Genomic DNA, 25,132 nt, shown 5'->3' on the forward strand with positions numbered 1-25,132 from the left:
TGATTTTGGTAACGGGTCGTTAACGGTGGTGGATTTGAAGATTGAAAACGACATGTCGACCAACCGTGAAGGATCGGTTCCAAATAAAACATCGACATTTCCTCTCTCTTTCCCCAATCGCTCTCTCCTTCAACATTGGTTAACTTTTCATCGTGATTTCTGTTTAATAGGCGCACAATTTCAATCTACAACCATGGTTTTTGGGTTTGGATCTTCAGGCGTTTTCATGGTCGCTTCATCGGTTATCGCTAATCAGCTGCCGCGATCCATATGAGAGGCATGGCGGCAATATCATCCCGTTAGTCTCTCGTTTTGTGGTCTGTTATTCCACCACGATTAGATGTCTCTTCACGGAAGTCTCCGATGGAAAATTTCCGCCATTCGCGTTTTTGGTTGGTAGGTTAATTTGCAGGTTTGTTTCCCCATTTTCGTGAATCTTTTGGTGGGTGTTTGTATGTCTTGAATATTGATTTTGCCCCTTCAACTGGATTTGAGTGGTCTTTGACTTGATGGTAGCTCGATATGGTACCTCCTCCTGTTTTTCTATGCCTTATCGTTGTGTTCTCTAGCGTCGGCTCCGATCGGCGGTAATCGTTTGTTGTTTTGGTACTCAAGCTTTTGGATTTGGGTGTGTTCTATTTGATATGAACTTGATTTCTTTGACTTTCTTGAATTGACTGAGATCATATTCATATTCAATCTTTTGTTGTAATTACAATTCTTGAAGTATTGCTATCTATTGGCTGTGTACTCTGCGGGATCCTCCAAATCTTCCATATTTTAATGAAGATCTGCCAGATTGGAGTATGATACTTTCTTATCAAAGTAATGGGGAACTGAAGAACAAAATGGCAATGGAGGGGTATCAAGGTGTAGGTGGAGGAGGATTGATCTTCTGTTGGTATATTCATAAACAATGTTTTTGGTTTATGAAATACTCGAGTCTCAGTTCATTAGAGTTGGGATGAACACCCCCTCTTTAATGAAAATAGAGGTATAATTTTCTAGGATTTGAATTCTTTCATGGTGTTATCTGTTCCTAGGTTCCCCCCTATGCTTTTCAATTGAGTTCTGGATTCTACGAGTCCGTTGAAGAGTCGTTCGGACGGTGATCTCTCCTCCGTTAGTAGAGACAACTTTCCTCGGAATCTGGATTTACATTTCGAATCGGAATCTAGGACTTTTTGTCTTTGGATTATTGGATTAATGTGACAACTTTCTTGGAATCTAGACTTACATTTCAAATTGGAGACTAGGATTTGTGTTTGGATTATTGGATTAATGTTCTGTTAGCTATTGTGTTCGATGTTCTCTTGCTACAAGTTAGAAGACTGGTAAAGAGAACTATATAAAGCTTGAATTTTGACTGTAATTAAGCAGCTGGTTAGGAGCTGCTTTTTTATGTCAGTTTTCTATTTCTAAGGACAAAACTAATGAACACATATTTGCTCTTATAGTTCGTATGAATAGTTCTCCTGATATATTGTTATTGTTCACTTGCCCCTTTCATTCTCGTTTATCATTTCCAATTTTGGAGGAGGGAGGGTATGGCTGACACATTAGCAAAAGACATTAGATGGAAACCTTAGAAAAGGGGGTGTCATGATCTAAATTCCGAGTATGTTAGTGTAACAGTTCAAGCCCACTGCCAGTAGATATTGTCCACTTTTGCCTGTTATGTATCACCATCAGTCTCACAGTTTTAAAATGCGTCTACTAGGGAGAGGTGGACACCCTTTTATAAGGAATGCTTTGTTCCCCTCTCCAACCGATGTAGGATCTCACAATCCACTCCTTTAGGGCCCAACGTCTTCGCTGGCACATTACTCGGTGTCTGACTCTGATACCATTTGTAACAATTCAAATCCACCGCTAGCAGATATTGTCTACTTTGGCCTATTACGTATTGTTGTCAACCTCACGGTTTTAAAATGCGTCTATTAGAGAGAGCTTTCCACCCTCTTACAAAGAATGCTTCGTTCCCCTCTCTAACCGATGTGGGATCTCCCAGTTAGCGGGTTGTTCTTAATCCTATTAACTTATTCACTTTTCTGCAATTTTGAATCATTAGAAGCGTTTCCTAGAGTTGCAAGATTCAATGTTCTTGTTTGATTTGCTCTAATTATCATATTGAATTTGATCTAGATGGAAAACCCACGATCCCTTATATGTTTTGAGTTGCATATATACAAGGGCAACTCAAATTCTTTGCCTAACCCAATTCATTTCCCCACACTTCAAATTATTTTACTGATTCATTTTACTTTGGCCTGCAGTTTCGCTTGATTGACTTACACAAATATTGACACACCAGCAAAAGAGAACTGGAAAGAATTCAGAGTAATGTAGCCGGAAATGAAGCCATTAATGCACAATTACAAGCTACAGAGTGCTAAATCTTCACTATGTTGTTTACTCTATCCCATCTAGTGCCATAGATATCTACAAGAACAGGCAATCCCTATATCTATAAGAACAGGCAATCCCTCCCCTTCACTGGAAGAGAAAAACCATTAAACAAAAAAACAAAAGAATTTGATCCACTGACATAGGATAATTTTTGGTACAATTCTGTACAGATTTGGCACTGGCACTTGGTAGCTCAAGTATCGTTGTTTTTGTCAACTAATTGATCATGCACGTTTGGCTGCTTCCCTTTCTGCTATGCATTAAAACAAAGACGATTAGATATAAACATCCATTTGGCTGAATTCAACAATTGGTAAACGAATCATCTCCAGTTTCTCTAATTTGGTAGAATCATGAATACAAAACAGAGGAAAACATTAAACGAATTTGCTCGAGTCCCTGTTGTGCTGTAATCCGAGTTTCGTTTATCTCTATTTGTTTCTTCCACAAGAACGTTTAAAATTTGATATCAGTATGTGAAAAAAAAGAGGAAATTCCTGATATTATTTTGTAGAAGAGGGGAAATAGACACGGGCATTAAGAAAAATCCTCATACAAACACATTTAAATGATTATTTTCTACCAAAAGAGGAGGAAGAATTGAGATATACAACAGAATGCAGAGATACTGACATCATGTACACATATATTTATTACCACTTTCCCCATCAGATGTATAAGCCAGTCTAGAAATTGCATCCACAAGTGCCATCTCTTGATCCTGCACGTCGAAACAAAACACGATATACCAGAGAAAAATGGAATGGGAAAAGCATGATAAGAACCATACTTTAAGCACTTTCTTTGCCTTTTCGAGCTCCACGGGATCGGGATTACTTGAGTTGAAAACTTTCTCGACCTGTCGGTGTTCAAAACCACCAAATGGATATCACTGTTTGAGTTTTTATCCAATCTATTTCCAATACATATACACTTACCTCCTTTACTAATACCTCTGTATTAAGTAATTCAATATCATCCACCACTTTCTTTCCAACACTATTTTGTGATGGAGAAATTTCCTTTCTGTATTGGCTCATTGAGCGTCCTCTCCCCCTACCAGCACCAGGAGCAAAACCACCCGAGCTTTGTGTTCTTCTAAACACACGGCCACTATGGCCTCCTCGATGAGTCATTCTTAGATCCTCCCTATCCCATTGAATATCCTCGGGCGGGATCTGCAGTTATCAGGAGATTTCAGTCGCTGCACACGATTGGACTTCACAACCCAACCACACCAAAATGTCACCATCATGCAATCTTTATGCCAACAACAAAACATCCTTAGCAGCCACCAAGCTTCTACAAATTATATAAAAGATTCCAAGAACTCAAGCAAATGACTACGGGAAGGAGAGAATTCTATATATTTTAATCTATCAGCACCAGAATTCTATATGTTCTTCAAGAACTCAACAACCCATCCTTGGCAGCGACCAACATGTTCATGGTTCATGCACCCAATACACTTCCTGAATACTAACACTGTCTAAAAATGACAGAATCTCGTTGATTCTTGTGCATTTCCTCAATTTATCAACATATTCTATAACTGTCACCCCGTAGACCCTAACAGCCCGAAGGATTCAGAGAAATACTTCGGCACAAAAAAGAAAGCAATACTCAAACATACCTCTTTAATATCAACGCATTCCCACGTCTCTCGTGATGTGTTTGCATCATAAACCAAGACATGCTTGTCCTGAAGAAAAAGGCATAAGAAAATATCGTTCCCGAAATGGTTAAAAAACGCTTGAAGCAATTTTGTGCGACTAAGACATGCCTTAACAGGATCGTAATTTCTTATGACAGCCTCGTAGAAGTTGTTGTCGTCGGGCCACCTGGTCCACACTTTCCTTCCAATGAAAGTCTCATCATATGTTGGAGCTTCAGCAGATCCGTTTGCCAGAAGAGCCCCAGAAGAACTACGATTATTTAACTGTCTGCTTCCAGCAGGAACCGAAGAAGAGTACTGCATTGGTTCCATATATGAAAAACCAGTCAATGATGTACTCTAATAAGATAAAAAAACGAAGAAACCTTAAATAATCAGAAAACTAGAGACAACCATGTTTTATATGTTGTTGCCAAAAAGGCCCTTTGATGCAACAAAAAAACATGGTTTAGAATGCAGAATCAACATATGGAAACCAGCAAGAGTAGTGATACCAATTTACTTGTTTTCTGCTTCTTACGGGATGCCGAAACAGTTGGACTAGGAACGACATCATGAACTGGCAGGGACGAACTGCAACTCATGGTTTGGTGCCCACCTGCCCGTCTCCACTCCCTTGTACCATCTCAAAACATAATACAATAGAGTTGAAGAAAGATACATCCGAAAATCGATTAAAATTCTATTGCTTGAGAAACATTCTAACCTAATCTCACGGATGATATCATCGGAATTAACGCTAGCGATCAACTCTCTGTGTTCATCATCTGATACTCTCAATTCTTTCCTAAGCTCTGTTAGCAAGCTTTCTTTATCCTGTCAAACATAGATTATAAACCTCAGTTAACGCAGACCAATAAAGATGAAATATGCACTAGCAAACTTGAAAAGGACGAACACACCCAGGTAATGGCATCCCCTTGGGCTTTTAACGCACGCAGTACAGAGCTGTAAGCTTCTTTTTCGAGATGATGAATCCGGGTCTCCATATCATGCACTTTAGAATATGGAAAAGAACTCAAAACAGACGTCCCCCTTCCAGATATGTGACCTCCTCTAGAAACTCTGTTATGATGTGATGGTGGATGATCATCATCAGTACCTGCAGTTATCTCATATGCAGGATACATGATTCTAAACAATGTTATACATAGATTAACTCATCATTTCCCCCATTAACATGATAGAATTCTGATAACATCCTCTGGGTTCCTATAAACAATGATGAAATCCCCATCATGTATACTTTATGTAAGGAACAATTCAACCGAAAAGGGCATTGAAGGAACTCATAATCCAGAAAATCCTAAATCTTCATAGTCCTAAATGGAATAACTTACGCCCTCGAGAAAAGGGAACCGAAGAGACGATACCTTGGCTTGCCAATCAAGCAACAAAAGGTATCCACCATGATCGAGCACGATAGTCTAAAAATTTCTCGAATGAATGCAAAAACTAAACCTAAATAACGGAAAAGATAATACTCATAACTCAAAAACAAAGGATAAAACGCGATTAAACCATCATTTGATGGAAGTGACCAAACCCCAATTTCCGTTAAAACACCAAAAAAACCGAAACCTATTTTCAAGCCCTCGACGAAAAATAAAGAGTCCCACCACGCGCAAAGAAAACCCGCCAAATTAAATTTGAAAGAACTCATATTCCAATACAACAAAATCCAAATCATTTCAACTTACCGCTACTGTCGCAGGCTTCATAGTCCATGATCAATGAGAAGAGCCTGGAAAGATTGGAAGAGGAAGAGCGCAGAAAATATTCAAAATGGATTATCGACAAAGAAGAAGCTGAGAACTGGATTAAACGCGGGAGAACGCGGGATCTTGATCAATAGATAAGAACTGCTAGAGTCAAGAATCAAAAGGGGAAATGGGTAAAAAGAAAAACAAGAAAAGAAATCGATCAAAGAAGATAAAGAAAGATAAAACAGAGTTTGGAGGAAGAACTGAATGTTGACTGGCGCTTGATTATGTGTAGAAGAGAGGTGTCGTCTTCGTCCCCAATCAATACGAAAACCGCGTCTGCAAAAATAACGCGAAACGCCCCCAGAGCTCCAAACAACATTCAACAACAAAAATGCGTATGTAAAATACAAAATAAATTCAAATTTTTGGCTATATATAGTGCATTTCATTTAAAATAAATCATTTCAATAAAAAATTAAATTAAATCTCCAAACATTACATTATCCATATCATATATCTCTTATATATTGGAGTGTTACAAAATTTGAGACTCTTCACCAGAGGAACATTTTACAGAATTGAGACGGACATATTTTTTTTGGGTATTTTACGTCTTCAACTATGAGATTCCACGTTTGTTGGAGTAAAATATTCTTTATAATGGTGTGGAATCTCTCCTTAACAGACGCGTTTTAAAAATCGTGAGGCTGACATTGTTACGTAATGGGCCAAAATGGATAATATTTGTTAGCGGTGGGTTTGGGTTGTAATAATATCAGAGCTAAACACTGTATATTGTGTTAGTCAAGACATTGGACCCCTAAAAAGGGTGGATTGTGAGATTCCACATCGGTTGGAGAGGCCGAGAACAAACCATTCCTTATAAGAGTATGAAAACCTCTCTCGAACGAGTCAATATCTGTTAGTGGTAGACTGACTTGGGCTATCACATCAACTGAAGAGACAAAACCCATTAGATTATAAAAACATAATTATGAGGCTGACAACGCGTTTTTTTTACAGGGGTGTGGAACCTCTCACTAACAGATACGTTTTAAAAATCGTGAGGCTGACGACGATACGTAATGGGCCAAAACGGACAATATTTGTTAGTAGTGGTACCAGAGCTAGACATTAGATGGTGTGTTAGTCAGGATATTAGACCCCTAAAGGGGATGAATTGTGAGATTCCACATCGGTAAGAGAGGCCGAGAACGAAGCATTCCTTATAAGTATGTAGATACCTCTCCCGTGATGGGTCAAAAACAGTCAATATCTATTAGTAGTAGACTGACTTGAGCTGTTACATCAAGGTCGAGAGAATCACCGTACGACAAAACCCACGTAATTATGTTTTGGGTAACGTTGGCCAAACAAAAAACCCTAGAAGAAGAATAAAAGCAATATCATATTGATATCTTTGGAAATAACAAGGCAATGGGAAAGAACATGTAATGGCACGTGCTTTGATTTGAATTTCACGTGGTGAGTCACATGAGAATATATATGTTTATATTATTATTTGATAATTTAGTACTCAATTTGCAAAGCTCAATGTAAGTGAGTCAGAAACAACAGTATTAGTCAATTCAGCACTCACATGCTTCTAATTATTAATTTCGAATCATACATTAGACAAAGATTTTCTCATTCAATTTCGCACCTTTTTTCGATTCATTTTCCGAACATGTAACGAACCACAGTGGACATGTGACACCCGAGTAAAGATAAACGAACCGTTGCCACATCTGAATGAGAGCAATCCCGAAGGTTACTACCTGTAAAAACAATGTGCACTTTTCTTTTCGGTGGCTCAATTATAAAAACTTCAAAGTTAGGTGTGTTTTGCTTAGAACAATTTCATGTTGTGTGACTGTGAGTGAGGATAGAATATGCTGAAATGGCTCGTGTTGGTAGGTAAAGATAGTCAAGTAACGTAACTATATTACAAGAGAATGATGGGTCGTAAAATTTTCTAATACAGAGTTTTAGTTTCAAGAGTAAAACGTGACCACCACTAGTAGATATTGTTCATTTAAGCCCATTACGTATCGCCGTCAACCTTACCGTTTTAAAACATATATGCTAATAAGAAGATTTCACACCCTTATAAACAATGTTTCGTTCTACTCTCCAACCAATGTAGGATCTCACAATCCATTCCCCTTTGGTACCCAGTGTCATTGTACACCACCCAGTGACAGGCTCTTATACCATTTGTAACAGCTCAAGTCCACTGTTAGCAAATATTGTGTATTTTTGCCTGTTACGTACTGCTATCATCAGCTATCAGTCTCACGATTTTAAAATGTATATGATAGGAAGATGTTTCCAGACCCTTAACGAATACTTCGTTTCTTTCTCCGACTGACGTGAGATCCGACAAATAAGAGTATTAAAAAATGGGTGTAAGTAAAAAACCAAATATTCTTTATGTATCATAATACAAGAGAGGACAAGGGAGGCTATATAATATAAACCATCCACCATCTCCAAATTCACTGAAAACCACGCAAGATATGAAGAAGAAGGCTTCAAACAGCAAATCCTTGTGCTACCTTTTCCTTCTGGTTTTGGTTCAAATTCTCACCATTTCTGCATCTTGTTGCTGCCATCAACTCCAAACCAATACCCTTTTAGCTACAATGGATCAAACAAGAAGCATTCCCAGAAAGCTGCTGCTGCTTTCAAGAACAAAGAACATGAAGAACAACTCCATTAAAGAGCCCAAGAAAGCTGTGGAACAAAGCTTCAAGAAAATGCCCCCAAGTGGAGCAAATCCCATTCAAAATAAGAAGTAAATTTCTTCCCCCCTTTTCTTTTTTTGAGTTTTTCGATCTGAATTTTCCATCTCGAAACAAGAAAGTAGTGTCGTGATGCGTTTACTGTTCGTTCTAGATTTGATCCGATCCATAGTTTCATGTTTTTTTCTTCTTTGATTGTATATAAACGACCAAGTTGAGAATTTTTTTTTTTTTAATATCAAATTTTGATTGGGATTTAGATCTTTTATATAATTTAATTTAATTTAATTTATTGCTTCAAAAGAAATAATATATATTATTTTATTTTAATATAAATAAAAAAACGAAATGGTATTTTATTTTTTTATTTTTTGAAATTACGCTATTTTAATATTAAAATTTGGGTAGTAGAGAACCGAACCCAACTGGGCCAGAGCCCAACCCAACTAACCTTAGGAAGCCCAATTATAGAGAGCGAGCCCAATTCAAGTTTACCATATCTCGACCCAACTCAACTCAACTCGACTAACCCTGGTTAGTAATAGAGATTTGAATAACGTTAAAATACTATTTTAGTTCATATATTTTAAGATTTATCTTAATTTAGCAGAGATATCTGATTGTATATTATTGTATAGTTTCAATTTATATATATATATATTTAACCCTATCCAAATGTTTGAAAATTTCAAACCTTTTATTTCACAAAAAACAAAGTGGTTTAAGTGTCCCATTTTAGTTATCCAAGTTTGCAAGAAACTTTGTATTATTTTACTTGGGACCCAAGGCACATTTCAAATTCTATCTTTTTACACCACCTCATGAGGGTTGGTAATTATATTTTTTATATAATAAATAAATATCGATTTAGATTCTATTAGATTCAATAATTAATTCATTATTTTTAATTTAATTATTTATCAACATCACATGCTACCCATATATTAAAATTATAAATTTGGTTCTATAATTTTCAGTATGGTTTAGTCAAAATTTTCGAATTATTTATCTTATTTCAACATGTTAAAGAGTTGGTAATTTTATTTAACGGGAGGGATCAAATTTTACGGTTGAGTTAAAATGTTAAAAAGATTGTCGGTTTCTCCAAGTGGTTATATTATTATACGGAAAATTTAAATGTATTTTTGAGATAAAATAGGAAAGAGTTGATAAAATAAAATAAAAAAAAATATATATTATTATTGAAAATTTGAAATAAAATAAAATAAAAAAGAAAAGATGTTTGATATTTAGACGACACAAAATCCAAAGCGCACTTGCGAAGAAGGCCGCGGTCGCGGTGGTCGCCGTGCAAGTCTTTCTCTCCAATTTAAAATTCCGGCACTCCGTTAGGCGTTGTCGCCAGCATAAGTCGTCATCACCATGATATGAAATTACCAACACCCTCTCCTTCTTCTCCATATTTACGAAATTGCCACTGTTTAAATTAAGCATTTCCGTGTCAAAGTATCGGGGAAAAAGTAAGAGCTTAGGGATAAGCGTTGGGAATATTTTAAAAAAACCAAGATTTGTCATATCACCTTATACCGCCCATAAAGGAAGATTAGGTATTTGTTCGATGTTATTATTTTCGGTCAAATGTTCGAATCTTTCGCTCTTTATAATATATACCATAATTTAATTTAATTACGTAAAGCCACATATTTTCAAAAAAGATATAAAAAAAGCGTTTTATTCTAACTTTTTAAATGTACAAATATTCGATATCAATCGGGTCGATTCATAATATATTTACATATTTTAAAAATTAATTTATCTATTAGACATAAAATAAAATTTGATCAATTTTCTGTCTAAACCCTACAAAATTATTGTACGAGGCCTTTTACCTCCACGCACCATTGCTTCGTCAGGCTTTTGCCTATTGTGAAAAATTCTCCTCTCCGGTAGAAGTTTGGACTGTGTTTAGGGGTGTACATGGTTCGGGTTGGGTTGAGTTGAGTGATCTTTTTGACCCGACCCAACCCAACCCAACCCAAAACTTTTTACAACCTAACCCAACCCTCTATTTTCAGGTTGGGTTGTAATTTTTTTTTTTTAATAAAAAAATTCAGTAAAAAAACCATGAGTGAAAATTCTAACATATTAAAACTAAAAAACAGAGTATCGCTCTTGCAAACCCATTAATATTAAAGGATTCTTAATAATTTATATATTTTTATTTGAATCAGGTCGCTCGAGTCAATCCGAGGATTTTGTCTCACGAATCCAAAACCGAACCAATTCAAATCGAGTTCAGAAAAATTAACCCAACCCTACTCGAAATGCTAATCCAACTCAACCATTATAGTTCGGGGTGGGTTGGTCTGGGTTGTCGGGTTGAATGTACACCCCTAGCTATGTCTCAGTCCCAGTGTGGCTAATCATCCTCTCGAACCAACTACTGATCATTATTTTGGTAAGCTATTGCCTCGGACGAATTCCTAATTTTGCTTCATCAATGTATGTGATATTAACACCCATTTCTATCTGTTCCAAAATTGAGAGTTTATAGATCTAATTGATATTATTTTAAAATTTTTAAGACGTGGACGCGTGTAATTTATACATTAAATTAATATTTAAAAAAAAAAAACTAAACCTCCCACCTTTATCCAGAAAGTCACATGCCACTAGCTTTAAATAACGAAAGAGTTGAAGGGCAAAATGGTCAACAAATCCCTTTATAAACCAACTAAAGTACAGGTGAAGTTGTTGTGCGTATGAAAAAAATGAAAATGGTTTCCCTTTCGCCATCTTCTTCTTCGCTTCAAATTTTCCCATCATCTTCATCGCTCAAAGCCCTTTTACAGACGCTAATTCTCTCTCTAGCCCGAGCCATTTCTCGAGCCAAAACGACGGCGCTTCACATCCTAAAACAGGCCAACCACCAATCCGCCATAGCTTTCAAGAGGAACAAGAACAAGCTCCTCTTCGGCTCCTTCAGACTCCATTACAACTGGTGCTCCTCCTCCAATTATCACGTGGCTCCCCCACCGCTCACGTGGGATGACAACTCCGCCGCCGGCGCCGCCGACCACCTTACTGGGTACTTGCAGTGGCTGGAAGACAAACATAAAGAAGAGGAATTATGTCGGCACGTTAATGAAATTGATAAATTAGCTGATATTTTTATCGCCAGGTGTCATGAGAAATTCAGGCTCGAAAAACAGGAGTCTTACCGGAAATTTCAAGAGATGGCGGCAAGAAGCTTATAATTATATATATATATATATATATATATATATATATATATATATATATATATATATAGTGTTTGATTGTTTTTTTAGATATTAATTTCTTTCGGGTTGTAAATGAACAAATGTGAATGTCTCGAGATTTAAACGTGTAATTTAAAAGTTGAGCTATGTTCATATTGATAAATGCAATAAAAAAATTTAATCATTATGTCGTGTTCTCCTAAATTTTAAAAGTTGACTTTATTTATGGTTTTAAAATCTTAAAATATTCGTAAGAAATTAACCAGTAGAAATAAAAAAAATCCCAAATATATATATATATATATATATTAAAACATAAAACAAAAACAAAATGAGAAAAATATATGAGTTTATGATATTCTAATTCAATTTAATATAAATTGATTTAAAATATCGTTGACTGAATCTTCTTAAAATTCGTTAAGATACCATTTACTTATATTTATATGAGGCTTTTTTAATTTATAGAAAAATATTGAAATATATATATATATATATATATATATATATATATATATATATATATATATATATATATATATATATATATATATATTTTAAATATTTTTGAAATCAACTTGCTTTATTTTTTTAATTAAAAAACTCGCATGTTTTAAAAATTATTAGTACCCCAGCTGTTTTTGATTCCTACGAAGATGGATAAACTTCCACTTTTTCTCATGAAAAAAAAAAAATAAATTAATTAAAAACTTTAATAATATTTTCTTAATAATACGGATATAAATTTAAAATACATTGTACAGTATTTTTTTTTATACATCAAACAGTGTAAAATAAATTTAAAATACATTTTACAGTATTTTTATTATACATCTAACGGTGTAAAATTGTTGATCATATTATTACAGTATTAAATAATTTTGTACAAAAAGAATTAGACGACGACTCTAAGTCAACGACAGGTGTCTATAAAGGGAGGAAAATGGGTGATTTGGTATTTAAACGGTGAAAGGAGTGTTAGTTTGGAAATCATTATTAAATTATTAAACTTGTGGTTTAATAAATATTTAGGCAAATTGAGTTGGCCACATGGCCACTTCATTTTTGTCGCAATTTGTTGTTTTCTATGAAGCCTAACATGGTATGGACAAAAATAATGGATTTATTAGAATCATTTTTTAAATAAAATAAAATAAAATAAAATAAAATAAACTCATGTTCAAGAAGCAAAATTAAACTTCTCCCAATTTGCCAAATCTTATTTTTCCACTTTTTGTTTTTAAAATAATGTAACAATTTAAAATATAATCCAAATCTTACCCTTATGTGGCAACACTTTAAAACATCTTCTAGAACTATTTTTTTTCATTAAAAAATAAATTTATAATATTTATATCGACCAATATTATTATTCACAATTTATAAATTTATTTGCTTTGGGCTTCTCTAAGGCCTCGTACTAATGAAGATAGTATTTCTCACTTGTAAACTCATGATTTTTCACTAAATTAACCAATGTGGGACTCGCTCCCAATAATCCTCAACAATCCTCCCCTCGAATAAAGTACACTTTTGACTACACCTTCGAGGTTCACAATTCTTTGTTTGATATTTAAGGATTTTATTGACATGGTTAAGTTTAGGGTATGACTTTGATATCATGTTAGGAATCACGACTCTACACAATGGTATGATATTGTTCACTTTGAGTATAAGCTCTCATGGCTTTACTTTGGGCTTCACAGAATGTCTCATGACAATGGAGATATTATTATAAAGAAAAAAAAAAGATTAATAAATAATTTAATTTTTTTATTATTACTATTCGTTATATCGAGAATATTAATAAATATTTGCTCTTAATATCTGCGTAACTCTGATTATTTAAGTCTTGATTATTTGGTTTTCGAAGTTTGTGATAGGCGTAATAGTTGGGTGGAGTAGCAATGAAGCTCGGGTGGTGATGCAAGTGCGTAATGAGTGTAGTAGCTTATTTGAGCATGCTCTTTGTATGACCAACCAAAGAGCTAGTACGAGATGATGGTCTTTCTCTTCTATATCGAAGCTGATCATCGTAGAATATAGAGAACTCAACCAATAAATAGTTGTTTGTTCTCCCATTTTGATTGACAGTAGGTTGTTTCCAAGATCAAACTATGAGATCTCATGTTGGTTGGAGAGGGGAACAAATCATTCTTTATAAGGATGTGGAAACCTCTCCTTAGTAATGAGCCAAGACGGATTATAGCTATTAGCGGTGGACTTGAGCTGTTACAAATGATACTAGAGCTACACACTGGGTAGTGTGCCAATGGAATTGAATAGAAGTCGTTTATCTCGAGATCAAGAAAAAAGATAGAATCACACTTGTGATGAAGTAGCACATGGTTTCATTTTTTCTTACCTAATCAAAAGCTCACACTTTCTAGTTTTCTTTTTCCATTTCTGAATCATTTTTCATCTAGAAACCATAACTACTACTCAAATTCTTACGTCATTTCCAGCTTGCATTGAGCGGAAGGCCTTATCATTGAAGGTAACAAAAGGAGAATCAACGACTAGTCGTACACCGAGATAGCATATAACCCGAATAAGAAGAATCAACCACCCGTGCTCTAAGATCCCAATCGGTTGGAGAGGGGAACGAAACATTATTTCAAAGAGTGTGAAATTTAAAACCCTCAAGAGAAATCTGAAAGTGAAAACCCAAAGAAGACAGTATCTACTAACAGTGAGCTTGACTTGTTACAAATGGTATCAGAGTCGCACACCGAGAAGCGTGCCAATGAAGACGCTGGGTTCCCAAGGGAGGTGAATTGTGAGGGCTTCGCACATTAGACGGTGTGCCAGGTAGGACGCTGAACCCAAGGGTAGTGGATTGTGAGGGTTGTTACAAATGTTACCGTTAAAATACATTCTAGTCCTGACAGGTATAGACATGATTTTGGTGATCGGGGTCATACACTCTCGTATTGAAGAATAGTAAATGCCTATCTAACATGAAAACAAATAAAGAATTTTGTGGAATAGACACGAGACCATGGACAACACGTCTTGGACAGACATGCAAATAAAAAAATTACATAATAGAAATGTAAGGTTGTGTGAAGACCATAGCTAAAATAAAAACCCGCCTAAAATGTAAAAAAGAAGCCCTAAAGGCTGTGTTCGGTCCAGTTTGGAGCGCTCAACAAGGGCTGCTGCTATCACTTCAGCGCCAAACGTGTCTGATAACCATCACGAACATGGAGGATTTGAAGAAGAGGAAGCTGGAGGAGACCGTTGGCAACGGTGAATTTTCGTCAGTCGAACATTTGCGGTCTCTCCTTGAACCGCTTCCCAAGCCACAACTCGTCGATCTCCTTGCCAGACTGTGCGTCTCTTCTCCTTATTGATTAAACCACGCTTCCATTTGATCTTCTTTCTTCTCCTTGTTTGTTTGTTTTCATGAATTCTCGTAGTGTTTTAGTTTATTAGTTCTTCTTCTTCTTTTTCTCACCTGGTTTTGTCTTTCTGTTTACTGTGAAAAATGTTATTGGATGAGATATGGAGTTTCAAAGAATTGGATAATCCGCGCCTTAACTCATTTATGCCTCTGTTGCCGATGTTCTGTTCTACGTTTTTGCGTTCTTAGTTTCCATTGTAGCCGAAGGTTGGGATCTTATTGTTTCGCAGATTATCATTGTTTTTTTTTTTTTATAAAACACAATCTAAAGTTTAGTCACTCTAAAATTTATCTTTAATAAATTGCTTCTGCCAAAAAAAAAAAAAAAATTGTTAAACTATCATGAAGTTATTTCGAACCAAATTCAGATTTATCTTGGAGTATTTATCTAATACACTATTTAAAAAAGAAGACAAACTCACAAGTCCAAGAATTATAAAAAATGAATTTCAACACAAAACAAATTTGTTCGAAATTTGTTTTTGTCTTTATAGTTCTTGAATAGAAAATTTCTTTTGAAAGTAACTTCCATCACTAAAACTATGGTAAGAATAAGATTTTTGGGTATTCCAATCAGAAGGGTGTTGCTTGAATTGTATGCTGTGTGATTGACATGGTGAATGTGTGTTTGTTTGCGTTGCATGTTGAGGCATAAAGAGGGTCCCAGTATCCTTCCATTGCAGAAGAAATAAAAAGTGTTGCCAGTGCAGATCCTGTCAATCGAAAGCTTTTTGTTCGTGGCTTGGCCTGGAATACCACTTCAGAAACACTGTGTGCTGTGAGTGTAGTTGGTTGTTGCTTGTGTTTTGCCTGTCATGCTTGTGATTGTTTTCTAGGATATATGTTCTTAGTCCTGGAACATTAAATTTTGGGATCACTTTCTTTTTTAATAATTTTTTCTCCTAGGCTTCCATCTCCTACAAAAAAGTGTTCTGTTGGTTTTCTTCCTAACGAAGTAGTTGTAATTATTTTCATGTTCAGACGTTTAGCGTCCATGGCGAAATTGAAGAAGGAGCCGTTATCTATGACAAAACGACAGGCAAGTCTCGTGGATATGGTTTCATTACTTACAAGCATATGGAGTCAACTAAAGCTGCTTTAAAAGCACCTAGCAAAATTATTGAGGTAATCACTTACCCCTTCCAGATGTTGTGGAAATATTTTCTATTTGATCAGATGATGTTTTGGAGTTAAATGTGTGTGAAAATAGTTGGGATGGGATGAAGAAGTTAACGTTTCTTATTTGGGTTAGGAATACAATGGATTATAAATTATCTTCTTTAGAGTTTAGAATTTTTTTTGTTTGCTTTTTAATTCGTTTCGTGAAATAGCACCCTGACCCCACATCCTGTATCCTCAATCGAGTTTCATTTCGACCCCATCTTCTTCATAAAATGGTAATTGACGTCTCATTCACTGAGTTATGCTCAAATTGGCAAGAACGATAGTCTCTTAGAAATACCTACCTCAATGTTGTGATGTGAATCTTTGGGCGAGTATAATAACAAAAAAGTCTCGATGTCTCTAAAGTGTAGGCCTTGGGGAAGACACAAACTTTTAGAAAAATACAATATTTGGTCTCACCATTTGTTTGTTCATAGGACGATAGCTGTTGGCTAATGGAGAAGTATTCTTTTTGGATTTTGATCACAATATGTAATGAATCTAATTTTACAAAGATTGAAACTTAACCAACTCCTATATATGAGCTGTATATCCTACTTGAAATAATTCTGAACTTGAACAAAATTTATGCCCTTAAAAGCAGATATTAAGGGTTGTTGATTGACAAGCCTATCTGCAAGGTAAGGATAGATAACTTGAACTTGTAATGAACACAACCATCTCTTCGTTCCACATATCCTAGCTGGTGGCTTACTAAGATATTTCTAAGAGAACTCAAATATTTGTATTTGATAAATTCTTCTTAATTTAGGGTCGCATGGCTGTCTGCAATCTGGCTTGTGAGGGTCTAAGTGGATCAAGTACAACTCCAGATTTAGCACAGAGGAAGCTATACATTGGTGGGTTATCACCAGATATTACAAGTGAAATGTTGCTGAATTTCTTTGGAAGGTATGGTGATATAGAAGAAGGTTCGGTTGCCTATGATAAAGATACAAATGAATCACGGTTAGTAACATTCTTCTCGCGTTTCATTGGGACATTGCTTTCTCGGTTGATGTCTATAATTTTTTTATCTTATGGACCCCACTGCACTGCAGCTATTATATAATTTTCATTTTTTTGTGTGTAGAGGGTTCGGATTTGTTACATATACCACAGTCGAGGCTACAAAGAAGGCAATAGATGATCCAGACAAGACCTTTGGGGTGAGTGAGTAACGAGCCTTGATAATAGCCTTTTAAAATAGCCGGTTTAATTTTTAGCATTATAGAAGATTCCAATCATTTAAATGCTCAGATATGCTGTAATTTATCTTTCAAGCGTCAAGAAAAAAGGGAAAAGGCCATAAGTAAGGGTAGTCCTAAGGGTAAGATTATTGCTTCCAGAGGTCTTAGATAGGGGTCCCTTATCTCCTTTCCTTTTCTTACTTGTGGTGGATGATTATTGTGAGCAAGTATAGTTCTCATCATTTTGACTGAATTTTTGGTGGGGTTAAAGGCACCTTCAGAATCCGTGGAAAGAAATTTCTAATAAGCTTGTTTTTTTTTTCTTTTTTTTTTTTTCTGATCTAATTTAGTGATGTGGTGGGCGATGGCTAAGGTACTCTGTTTTTGGAGGATAGATGGGTGGGGATCGCCCCCTTTGCAATGTCTTTCCTAATTTTTATCATTTATCTGTTATGAAAAATTATTTTGTCGTTGACGTTTTGATTCATGAGGGAGATCATTCTTTCTTTCGTTTGTTCGATAGAGAAACGATGGGGATTATGACTCTCCTTTCTTTAGTGGGAGACTTCAATTTTAGGCAGGGGAGAAAGGATTGTTCGACTATGGAGTCTTCATCCTTCGAAGGGTTTCTCGTGTAAGATCGTATTTTCTTTATCTAGTGGATCATTCTTCTTTTAGGGAGTGTGTTATCAATTTTTTGGAAGGTGAAAATTCCAGAAAAGGCGAAGTTCTTTGTCTGGAAGAATTAACACTTTAGACAAACTTTCGAGAAAGTTACCGACCTTGGTTGGGTCGTTCTATTGCATTCTTTTGCAAGCATTTCTATAATGTGGTGAGTGTTTGCAGGGAAGGAACATAATTGTGAAGCTCGCCGATTCACACAGGAACAAGATGATGCAGGCACAAGTACCCCCAGCTATTCCTTCTATGCCATACCCAGTAGCAGCAGCTGGATATCCTCAACCTGGAAAACCACACGGCGGTGTTGCCCCTGTTGGCTATGCATATCCCCCCCAAGCTCTTGCATCATATCATGCTTCATATCCTAGTCCAACGTCGGCGCATGCTTCGTATGCGAGCCAACCCCAAATGCCACATCCCCATCAAGTGATAGGAAAGAAAGACACTCCCGGACTCCACCTGACCACGCCTGCTGGAATGGGAGGCTATCCATATTATATGGCGAAACAATAGCGCTACCGATGTGATTTATGGGAGGTGAATTTCAAAACGTGATAATATGTTAGCTTTGATTCTCATTCCATGGTTCATGGTTCACTGGTTCTTTGCAGGGATTTGGACATTGGCAATGGCCCTCTTGAAATTGGGTAATCTCTTCATCCTTGTGTAGCTTGTTGGAGTAATATTATTAGCCTCTAGAAATAATGCATACTTAGTCATTCTTAGGATTAGAAGCAGTTGGTTCTGAGCATGAAAAATATTGAACATATGACAGACAGAGTATTCTTGATCTTTCTGAATTGCATTTTACTCTCATTTCCTGTTTCGAATTTAGAAAACGGATCTCATAGTTACTGTTTACTGTAAGTATTAGATTAGATTAGATTATTTGTGTTCCATTAACAATTTTCTTCAAAGAAGTTCTTCCAAATTTTCTGTAATTGTTTAGGTTTTAGGTTTAAATATCATTTTCCTCACGTCTTAATTTAGTCTCTGTAATTTTAAATATTTAGATTGAACTACTCTAGTTGAACTTTATCCACGACACACTTTTAGTTGAATTTTATTTTTAGTTAAGATATATGCAAACTAACGTCGGAAATTTAAGGAATAATAGAAAAAACGGTGATAAATAGAACCATTTGAATCATAGATTCAAAATTTTCAGTTGAAATTAGTGTTTATTTGGTCGGAACTTGAAGGCTTCATAATGTTGATGAACGATCGAGTGATATAAAACTATTAGATTTTGAAAATTAATTTAGTAAGTAAATTAGTCCTGTAATTATTTGTTTAATGAATCGAAATATGCACACTGCACACTGAAATTTAGCTCAGAGATTCAAAATAAATCATTTACAGCTATGCATAATTCAAAGTTTAACTAAGATTCAAATTTAGTCAAAATTTACATACCGATCATATGCCACTAATCTTTACCATTTGAAGCTCTAAAGATCGAGAGATCGAAAATGAATATGTTTTCAAGATTACTCCTACTCGGGTATGTTTTTAATTTATTCGTATACTGTTTTTTATCCCAATTTTTTTTAAAAAAATGATGAAAAAAAAAAAAAAAAAAAAAAAGGAAAATGGTTGGATGTACTGTTGAAGATTCTGAAATCTTAAGGGACAAGACTCTTGCTTTGGTTGTCAGTGGAAGATGTCCAATCCAAGTTCAGGTCTTGTTTATGTGATGGCCATGTGGATAATGGCTAATGGGATGCACACCAAAACGCCCCAATTATTGCTTACATCCAATCCACTCATCTCCTCTTTTTACCTTCAATCTTTTTAAACCATACCCTTACGTCGCTAATTTAACCTTCGTAGAATCATTTTATAAATAGTCCGAAACCCACCTCCCGACTCAATAAAGATACAAACTCGTTGTCTTGTAAATAGCCAATTCGAACATAGTTCCACTATTATATTCTCAAACATGTCTTTATAGGATTGACCCTACGTGTAACGTACAATTCAAAATGGTTTTCAAGCAAAACATTATTATTTGTTGGATTCGACACGAACAAGATTTTTAACCTTTTTTAACGTTAAAAAGTGGAAAATAATTTTCACTATATATATATATCACATTATTAATTCTCTTCCAATAATGTTTGGAAAAAGTGAATAAAAAATAAAGAAAAAAGTTGTTCAATATAGAAAAGTTTGTGTACCTTCCCAACATGTTTGTTGGTGCTAAGAATCAAACATTGGATTAAAGTTAAGTTAAAAATAAAGAATCAACAAATTAATTTTACTGTTAGATTAAATTTTAATTTGAATTAAACTTCGATTATTCTAATCCGACTTTGCATACGCTACGTCTACCTACAGTAACTATAGTTTAACTGGAGCTATTCACTGGTCTGTAAAGTAAAATTTTTTCGCTTACACCGAAAATGTGGGAGGGAGCAAGGAGACTAAATGGGACAAAGAAACGAAGACTATATTCCTTATTCTCGACCACGCCCCATTTTTCTGTCTTGCCTCATTATATAAGTAAATATAGATAAGAGTAAGACAGACACGAATCTTACTTAATAAAAAATATATTGAAAAAAATGTAAATTATCCATAAAAAATTATTGCAGAGAACTTGATCCCAAGAATTCTCCGTCGTATAGTTACAATCATTAATAATTTGCAGGGTCATTTTCGTAATTTTAACCTTGAGTAACTTTCCTCTTCCTAAGCAAACACAAAAAGTTGGAAAGAATTGAAGCAATAAAGATATTTTAACTTTTTTTACAAAATATGGGAAAATAATTGGCAAAGAATTATCTTCCCATTTATTATTTTTTTTAAATCAATAATGTGTGAAAATTTTAATTAAAAAATGATATAAAAAAGGCATTCAATTTTTGAAAAATGACAAAATATCTTGTCAAAAAGGAAAGTTATGACAAATCATTACATTTTGCTTCCACAGGTTTTGGGGCTCATTAATATAATTAAAATAATATTTATGTCTTTTTTAAAACAATTAAAATATTTTATTTATTTTTTAGAATAAAAAATATAAATTATAATAATTTTTTGTTAATAATAAATTATAATAATTTTTTAGACTCGATTAAGGTACGAAATAAAAGAAAACGAGTCTCAAAATGACAATTTTAACCTTGTTTTATATATATAAAAAAAAGGGGAAATTAAAATAGAAAATAAATTTTTTTTAGAGTATTTTATATAATTTATGATAAATTTAAAGTTTATTTATTTGAAAAAAAAAAAACTAAATAAATAAATAAATAAACTTTTCGATTCCATAGGAATTACTTTGGAATCTTTCTACAAATAGTAACTATTACTTTCTTTTTAATAAAATATCATTCTACTCTTTGTTTTTTTTAAGATTTATAATTATATATATTCTTTTAAAAGTTATTAAGCCTTTTTAATATTATTATTCATATTTTAATTAAATGATTTTGATATATATATATAGTCGAAAACACAAAAAAATGAGACATGTTAGGAACACGACTTTTCACACTATTATGATGTTGTTCAGTTTGAGCTCATGGTTTAGGTTGGAGCTTCCGAAGCCTAATACCAATGGAGATGATGAATCCCTCGATTGGTCAACTTTAGACGGTCCCAACAAACTAAAAAATATATTTTAGGGAAAGGGGAGGAAGGAATGTTAGGAATCCGAGCTCTCCACAATGGCATGATATTGTCCATTTTGAGCATAAACTTTTGTGATTTTGCTTTTGTCTTCTCCAAATGATCTCATACCAATGGAAATACAATTTTTTATTTATAAACTCATGATCATCCTCTTAATTAATCAATGTAGGAGTAAGGGTGAGCGGGGAAGGGAAGGTTTTGAGAGAGGGGGGAAAGGATAAAAGAGGGGGTTAAAGAGAAAGAGAAAGGGTTTCAGGGCGTCAGGTGACAGAGCACCTCGTCCGGCAACAGAGCACCAAGAACCCATCATCACTTCAAAATCTCTTTCTTATTTTACTTTACTTTTCTCATTCTTCCATTATTTTTGCATACGATACCCAAGAAACCAAGTAATTAAAAACTCCCTCCGCTGGCAATGGCCCCGTCTTTCCCATTTCCCCTTTAGCTCCATTTCCTTCTCTTTCCCTCCCAACACACACACTCATTATGACCAACCCTCTTTCTTAGAGAGAACCCCCAATGGAAATGGATTGCAGCTCTTTGACTGAGTCTGGTGGGTCTTCCACTTCCTCGCCGCCCAATTCATCAGCCGAATCCCTCAATGGCCTCAAATTTGGACACAAAATTTACTTTGAAGATGTGGGTATTGGAGAGCTTCCTAAATCAGGTGGGGGGGGATCTTTCTCATCCTCACCTCTTATTGCATCAACACCCACCAAGAAGCTTAGGGGAGGCGTTGTTCAGCCGGCTCAGCCCCCTAGGTGTCAGGTTGAAGGCTGTAAAGTAGATCTAAGTGATGTTAAGGCTTACTATTCCAGACACAAAGTTTGTACTATGCACTCCAAATCCCCCAAGGTCATTGTTGCTGGTCTTGAGCAAAGGTTTTGCCAACAGTGTAGCAGGTCACCTCACACTCTCTTTGCTTTTATCTTGCATTAGTTCTTATAAATGGTCTCTGATTAGTTCTTAGATTCATTTTACTGTGTTGTTCTGAGTTTCCTTTTTGTTTCAAAGCTTAGATTCATCTTTTTCCTTCAACTATTTTGGTTGAATCTGTGAAATAGATGTTAATATGGAGCTCTAGCATAAGAGGTTGATAGCAGTCAATACAATAGCCTACCCTTCATCATCAAGCTGTTCGTTCTCTTTGTGTTCCTGCTTGATTTTCTATTCCAACTTTTGTGATATGAATTGAATGCAATAGAAGCTACATAACTTGATATTCTACTCAATCCCTTAAAAGTCCAAGGAGGCTACCAAAATTCCCTACCATTGGTCAAAATAAGAACAGAAACCTCTCATTGATATAATGAAAAGGAAGAAAATATGCAATCAAGAACTTAGACACAATTACAAGCTTCTTTCTCATGCATATTAATGTGAATGGAACAAACTTGAGGGGTGGATAGCCTGAAGACTCCAAGAGCTGGAATTAGTGTTGTCTTGGACTTCAAGGTGGATAGCCTTAAGCTTGTGTTGTGGTAGTGTGTCCAAATGCTGTCCTCTAGATTTTGTGCTTTGTTTCCTTCTCTTGACTTGATATCGTTGATTCTTAGCTCTGTTTACTCTAAATGTCCTGGTTTGCTCCATTTGCTCCATTTTTACAAAATATACATAAGAACTCTTCTCTTTACCATGCATATTGTGAGATCCCACATCGGTTGGGGAGGAGAACGAAACAACCTCTCCCTAGCAGACGTGTTTTAAAAACCTTGAGGGAAAGCCTGAAAGGGAAAACCCAAAGAGAACAATATTTGTTAGCGGTGGGCTTGAGCCATTACAAATGGTATCAAAGCCAGACACTACCAGCAAGGAGGCTGAGCCCCGAAGGTGGTGGATGAGACGGTGTGCTGGTAAAGACGTTGGCCCCGAAAGGGGGTGGATTGTGAGATCCCACATTGGTTGGGGAGGAGAATGAAACATTATTTAAGTAGAATTATGCTATTTTGACAAGATTTTGGGAGAACAGTATAGTTGATTTTGAACAGAATGAAATGAAAATACAACTATACATCACTAATGAAGATCTAAATTGATTCACTAATTAAATTTATAGAACCGCAAGGTTTGATGCATGCAAAATTCTGAAGTAGTTCACTGAAAGTGATTGCGGCTTTGGTTTGTTATCAGATTTCATCAGCTTCCTGAATTTGATCAAGGAAAACGTAGCTGCCGCAGACGTCTGGCTGGGCATAATGAGCGGCGTAGGAAGCCACCACCTGGGTCACTGTTGTCCACTCGTTATGGTCGCTTCTCTTCATCTATCTTTGGTTAGACATTGCCATTATTCATTGAAATGATATGTCTTGACTTAGCTTTGTGCAAAGATTAACGACCACTTGTTTGCTGCTTGCAATGATAGAAAACAGCAGCAGAGTTGGAAGCTTTCTGATGGACTTCAGTGCATATCCAAAGCTGACTGGAAAGGATGTTTGGTCGTCGTCGGGTATGAAAGCATCATCCGAACGGGTGCCTGGAAATCAAGGCATCACTTCTATGGGGAAATATATCCCAAATCCTTGGCAGAGCAATCCATCTGAACTTCTCCTGCCAGTTTCTTCAGCAGGTGGAACCAGTTATTCTGGTCCTGGTAATCCTTCTGGGGAATGCATCAATGGAGTCACTGACTCATCCTGTGCTCTCTCTCTTCTGTCAAACCAAACATGGGGCTCCAGAAACCGAACGACGCCTCTCGAGGTTAATGCAGCCTTGTTGAATGCTGAAGGTGCACTTGTGGCTCAAACAACATCAGCTCATGCTGCTACCAATCACTTCCCAATGTCGATGTCGATGTCGTCGTGGAGTTTCAAGGGAAATGAAGCTCCTGCTAGCATCTCCCTGGACCTGGCATCTGACTTGGGTCTGAATCATCAAGTTTCACAGGCTCTTACTACCAGTTCTTTCTCTGGTGATGTCCAGTTTCCTAATCAAGGTAGTAGGAGGCCATACATGGAACTTGGGCAATCAGCAGGTGCCTTCGACTCAACCCAGCAGCATCTGCACTGGTCACTTTGAGGTGCTGCTGCACTTCAACTCTCTGGTTCCAGTGAAATCCACTCCTCTTTTAGGCCTTTTCGAATGAATAATTGGCTCGAGACATCGAACTCATCGTCTACGCCATTACCCCCCTGGTTGGGTTTGTTGAAAGCTATTGTTCCTCTTGTGTTTTATGAACTACATCAGGAAGACTTGAGACCTGAACTCTTTCCCTTTTGACATTTTACTATGGAACTGTCTGGTGCTTGTGTGTTTAGTTTGATTTTGCCATCGCTAGCTGCTTGCCTTTGAATGGTC

The 25,132-nt window shown here is 35.8% G+C and overlaps 4 protein-coding genes and 1 long non-coding RNA gene across 15 annotated transcripts; 4 read left to right on the plus strand and 1 right to left on the minus strand.

Moving 5' to 3' along the window:
• Positions 1 to 77: 77 nt before the first annotated feature.
• On the plus strand, positions 78 to 2,625 carry LOC111789932 (uncharacterized). The gene is made up of 2 exons (XR_002814420.2): positions 78 to 412; positions 2,277 to 2,625. It is a non-coding gene; the product is annotated as an uncharacterized LOC111789932 (long non-coding RNA).
• On the minus strand, positions 2,276 to 6,182 carry LOC111789931 (protein EMSY-LIKE 3). Of its 10 annotated transcripts, XM_023670658.2 has the most exons (10): positions 5,785 to 6,179; positions 4,987 to 5,186; positions 4,791 to 4,900; positions 4,579 to 4,699; positions 4,193 to 4,381; positions 4,043 to 4,111; positions 3,348 to 3,587; positions 3,200 to 3,268; positions 3,067 to 3,130; positions 2,276 to 2,659 (listed from the first exon to the last, which is right to left on the minus strand). In XM_023670658.2, exons 1-10 carry the CDS (start codon positions 5,810 to 5,812, stop codon positions 2,634 to 2,636), a joined length of 1,116 nt encoding a protein of 371 aa, XP_023526426.2. In that variant the 5' UTR covers positions 5,813 to 6,179; the 3' UTR covers positions 2,276 to 2,633. The 10 variants fall into 10 exon arrangements, with proteins under 10 accessions (XP_023526426.2, XP_086978773.1, XP_086978774.1 ...); XM_087122647.1 differs by having other exon boundaries at positions 3,067 to 3,268; positions 4,043 to 4,381; positions 4,987 to 5,949; positions 6,052 to 6,182; XM_087122648.1 differs by having other exon boundaries at positions 3,067 to 3,268; positions 4,043 to 4,381; positions 4,987 to 5,946; positions 6,052 to 6,181.
• Positions 6,183 to 11,257: 5,075 nt separating this feature from the next.
• Positions 11,258 to 11,765, plus strand: LOC111789933 (uncharacterized). Its single transcript, XM_023670661.2, has one exon. The coding sequence runs from the start codon at positions 11,258 to 11,260 to the stop codon at positions 11,750 to 11,752; it is 495 nt and encodes a 164-aa protein (XP_023526429.2). The 3' UTR covers positions 11,753 to 11,765.
• Positions 11,766 to 14,859: 3,094 nt separating this feature from the next.
• Positions 14,860 to 19,188, plus strand: LOC111789831 (UBP1-associated protein 2C). The gene is made up of 7 exons (XM_023670534.2): positions 14,860 to 15,092; positions 15,822 to 15,942; positions 16,146 to 16,289; positions 17,101 to 17,297; positions 17,422 to 17,497; positions 18,365 to 18,736; positions 18,811 to 19,188. Exons 1-6 carry the CDS (start codon positions 14,965 to 14,967, stop codon positions 18,710 to 18,712), a joined length of 1,014 nt encoding a protein of 337 aa, XP_023526302.2. The 5' UTR covers positions 14,860 to 14,964; the 3' UTR covers positions 18,713 to 18,736; positions 18,811 to 19,188.
• A 2,911-nt stretch (positions 19,189 to 22,099) lies between these two features.
• Positions 22,100 to 25,091, plus strand: SPL9 (squamosa promoter binding protein-like 9). 2 transcript variants are annotated; one of them, XM_023672194.2, is made up of 3 exons: positions 22,100 to 22,740; positions 23,969 to 24,084; positions 24,201 to 25,091. In XM_023672194.2, the coding sequence occupies exons 1-3, from the start codon at positions 22,358 to 22,360 to the stop codon at positions 24,851 to 24,853; spliced, it is 1,152 nt and encodes a 383-aa protein (XP_023527962.1). In that variant the 5' UTR covers positions 22,100 to 22,357; the 3' UTR covers positions 24,854 to 25,091. The 2 variants fall into 2 exon arrangements, with proteins under 2 accessions (XP_023527962.1, XP_023527960.1); XM_023672192.2 differs by having other exon boundaries at positions 22,103 to 22,740; positions 23,969 to 24,108.
• The last annotated feature ends 41 nt before the right edge of the window (positions 25,092 to 25,132 follow it).

This window comes from Cucurbita pepo, chromosome 3 (assembly GCF_057944985.1).
Source record: "Cucurbita pepo subsp. pepo isolate OVF chromosome 3, ASM5794498v1, whole genome shotgun sequence".
NCBI lineage: Eukaryota > Viridiplantae > Streptophyta > Magnoliopsida > Cucurbitales > Cucurbitaceae > Cucurbita > Cucurbita pepo.